This window comes from Conger conger, chromosome 10 (assembly GCF_963514075.1).
Source record: "Conger conger chromosome 10, fConCon1.1, whole genome shotgun sequence".
Lineage (NCBI taxonomy): Eukaryota > Metazoa > Chordata > Actinopteri > Anguilliformes > Congridae > Conger > Conger conger.
Window position 1 is genome coordinate 43,397,094 of NC_083769.1, and position 3,159 is coordinate 43,400,252.

General features: G+C 44.4%; 1 protein-coding gene across 1 annotated transcript in view; it reads right to left on the minus strand.

The window, feature by feature from the left end:
- Positions 1-476: 476 nt before the first annotated feature.
- The window catches only part of skia (v-ski avian sarcoma viral oncogene homolog a), a 77,642-nt gene continuing 74,959 nt past the window's right edge, over positions 477-3,159 (minus strand). The window contains exon 7 of the mRNA XM_061258529.1: positions 477-2,248. Within this exon, the coding sequence (XP_061114513.1) occupies positions 2,066-2,248 (183 nt within the window). The 3' untranslated portion in view covers positions 477-2,065. The remainder of the gene's footprint in view (positions 2,249-3,159) is intronic.

Below are 3,159 nucleotides of genomic sequence, written 5' to 3' on the forward strand. Positions count from 1 at the left end.
TGCATTGTACCCTGTGTGTATTCAGAGCAGCTATCCAATCCTTTTCTTTTCTTCGTTTGCATCCCAATTTTTATGAATTTCCATCCAATCAAATCTATATCTCTATGCCAAATCTGTGAGCAGTATGTCCTAGGACTCCTTAGTTTAATGCTTTACGGGCTGCTGCAAGGTGTCGTACATTTTGTGACTTTGTTCCGATTGTGTAAATACCGCCATTTTAGGAGAGGTGGGCACCCGATCAGTCCTCCCAGACTCATCCGTCTTCCACTCCTTCTGATGAAAAACTCAATTCTCAAATCTTTTTTTAAGTCCAAAAAAAAGTATCTAAAAATGGTAATAATAATAATAATAATATTAATAATAATAATAATACAGTAATAAAGTGAAAACACAAAATGATAAAATTTACAAAACCAATTTTTTTTTCAACTGGATTGATAAAGCTCACAAATGCGCAGTATCTAAGCAGGCAAGCGTATAGACACCTTTTTTTGCATTTTTATTTACATTGTTTAGCCTTTAACATGTAATTGCATGGCATTTAAATTAGGTACATACGAAAGAGGAAATGCTAATTTGATTTCTGCTGTTGTCATGATCACATTTTCCCCAAAAGCAAGGTAAGAGAACAAGAGTGGGACTAAAACGCAGTATAACAAGGTCTGTATTTGACAAAGTGCGATTCATTATTGTAAAATTTATTTTAAAAAAATCATATTTATATTTACACATCGTAATTAAAATAAAAAGAGAACAATTTGTGGTTCTTGCTAAAGGCGCAGCTTCTAACCCTAAAATCATAGTATTTAAAAAATGGTGTTTTCAGAACTTCATGGAGCAGCAAGTTTTAGCATCCAAATGAAAAAATACAAAATGCAGTCATGCTAATTTTTCTTTTTTCTCTTTTTTTTAACCAAAGATTCTGAACAGACTTGATACAGACTGTGTACAAGGAGTCGTAGCTGCATTTACTCAGTAAGTCTAATATACTGGTTTGGTTTGGACAGGAAAACGCACAGACGCACACACAGCTTGTTTGAAGCCACTGCGCGTTGGTGTTTTGCCTGTGCACTAACGGTGGGGGAGACTTCCCTATCTAAATGAAGTGCTCATTCTGTAAGAGTGCCTAGAACACAACACACCTTTTTTTTTTCTTTTCTTTTTTTTCTCCAAAATACAGATTCTGAGGGAGTGGCTTGGCCAGCCCAGTCCCCTGTAAACCTCACCATGCTGTACTTCTCCAAAGATTTCGCCACACGTAGAAAAGAAATGCAAAATGAAGTCCGTTCCTTTTTTCCATGGTTGTTAAGGGCCTTCTTCTACACTGACCGTTGGAAAGATGGCGGCAAAAGTGGGAATCGTGTCCTCCTTGTTGCTTGACGACGTTTTCTTTTTGAATGTTTTTGAGGCTCCATCAACACAAAGAAATGTTTTCTTTTTTTCTTATACACTCAAGTCTTTACTTTACCGCAGTCTTAAATAGCTTATTACAAAATGAAATCCTCAAATGTCTTCACAAAGAACAAAAAGGACACTGAAGGGTCCCCCCCCAAAAAGACGTGTCCGTCCCCCAGTCCAGTCCTCCGTCCGGCAGGTCATGAGACATGCCCGCCGCGATGCTTCCAAAATTGTTCTGTATTGGTTTCATATTGGTAGTATTTTCATATTGGTAGCAATGGTAGTAATAACTATCATTATTAATATTTTCATCATAGAAAAGTTTGTATCCAAATATCGTTTTTTTTTTTTTTTTTCAGTTTTTGTTTCAGGGAAAATATAGGCACAATACATTTCTTGTGCTATATATCTTTATTATTTTTTTTTTATAATTTGTTTATCTGAATGAGAGATGCGTTTCAGTGCTTATGTTAGTAACACGTTTTCCCCCTGGTACACATTCCGGTCTCCAAACTGTCGCGTTTTTCTCTCTGGCTTCTCTCCCACTCCGGCGGCTGCGTTGAGGAGCGCGCGTCGCGTGTGAAGGACGCACGCTCGGATAGACGGATAGAAATGTGCTCTGTGTGTCGGTGTCCTCCCCCCCCCCCCCCGTCACTGCGTCCCGGGGCTAGTTGTGGGAGTCCTTGGCCCCCGTGTCGGCGCTGGTGCTGGATTTGGGCCACAGCTGGTCCTGCAGCTCCTTCACCACCTTCTCCAGGTGCTCCCGGGCCTCCCGCTCCTGCAGGAGATCCTCCCGCAGCTGCTCACGGTCCGCCTCGGCGTGCTGGAGCTTCAGCTGCAGGTCCTCGATCTGGAGGAGGAGGAGGAGGAAGAGGAGGAGGAGGAGGTTAAACTCTATCCAGTGTTGTTAACGGAGATGTATAAACAAGAAATAGGGCGCCACTGACGTTGGTGTGTGTGTGTGTGTGTGTATGAATGGGTGAATGAGAAGGATAACATTCACATTTGCCAAAATGTTCCATGCTAATGAATAGCTCTGCTAGCTAGCGACAGTTAACAGCCAGCAGTTGAATTGTCGACGTCGACCGACAAAATTAGGAACTCGATCGATCTCTATCTCAACAGTACGTATGGTCGGCTGCAGCTAAAAAAAAAAAGACGCTCGCACAAAGGTGGAAGCCACCACACTCCCTCCTGGACATGGAAACATCAATCACCCGAACGCATTGGAGCTATTCAGAAAAAATCGGACGCCTGGCATTCAGCAGCTGCCGCCATTGAGTTTTTATTATGATTTCAGTTATCTGATATTTATTCTCCATAGCCCAGAGAGTGGAGGGGGGTGTATAATGTTAAAATAAAAACATTTGATCACAAAAAAAAGAAGGGGAGGAGGAAGCAGGGAGGTGGGGGGAGGAGGAGGGGAGGAGGAGCAGGGCAGAACCGCACACGCGCTTCCTGCAGCGGTGTTTTGGTTCTGGGTTTCGGTGCGCCGCCCTCTCTCAGACGCGGCACGGCCGGTCGCGATGCGGCCTGGGCCACAGCCGCACCGCCACACCCCGAATTCTTCAAATGTTGCTCAGCCGCTGCGCGCTCCAGCAGCAGACACCACAGCCACTTCCTGCCCCCCCCCGCCCCCCCGCCCCGCTGCACTCCACCCCTCGCTCAGCGCCGTGCTAGCCGCACTTCCTGTTCAGACCGAGGACGCAAAGACGTGGCTCCAAAAACTGCTAACCCCGTCCCAGCCCAAACACGCGCTGT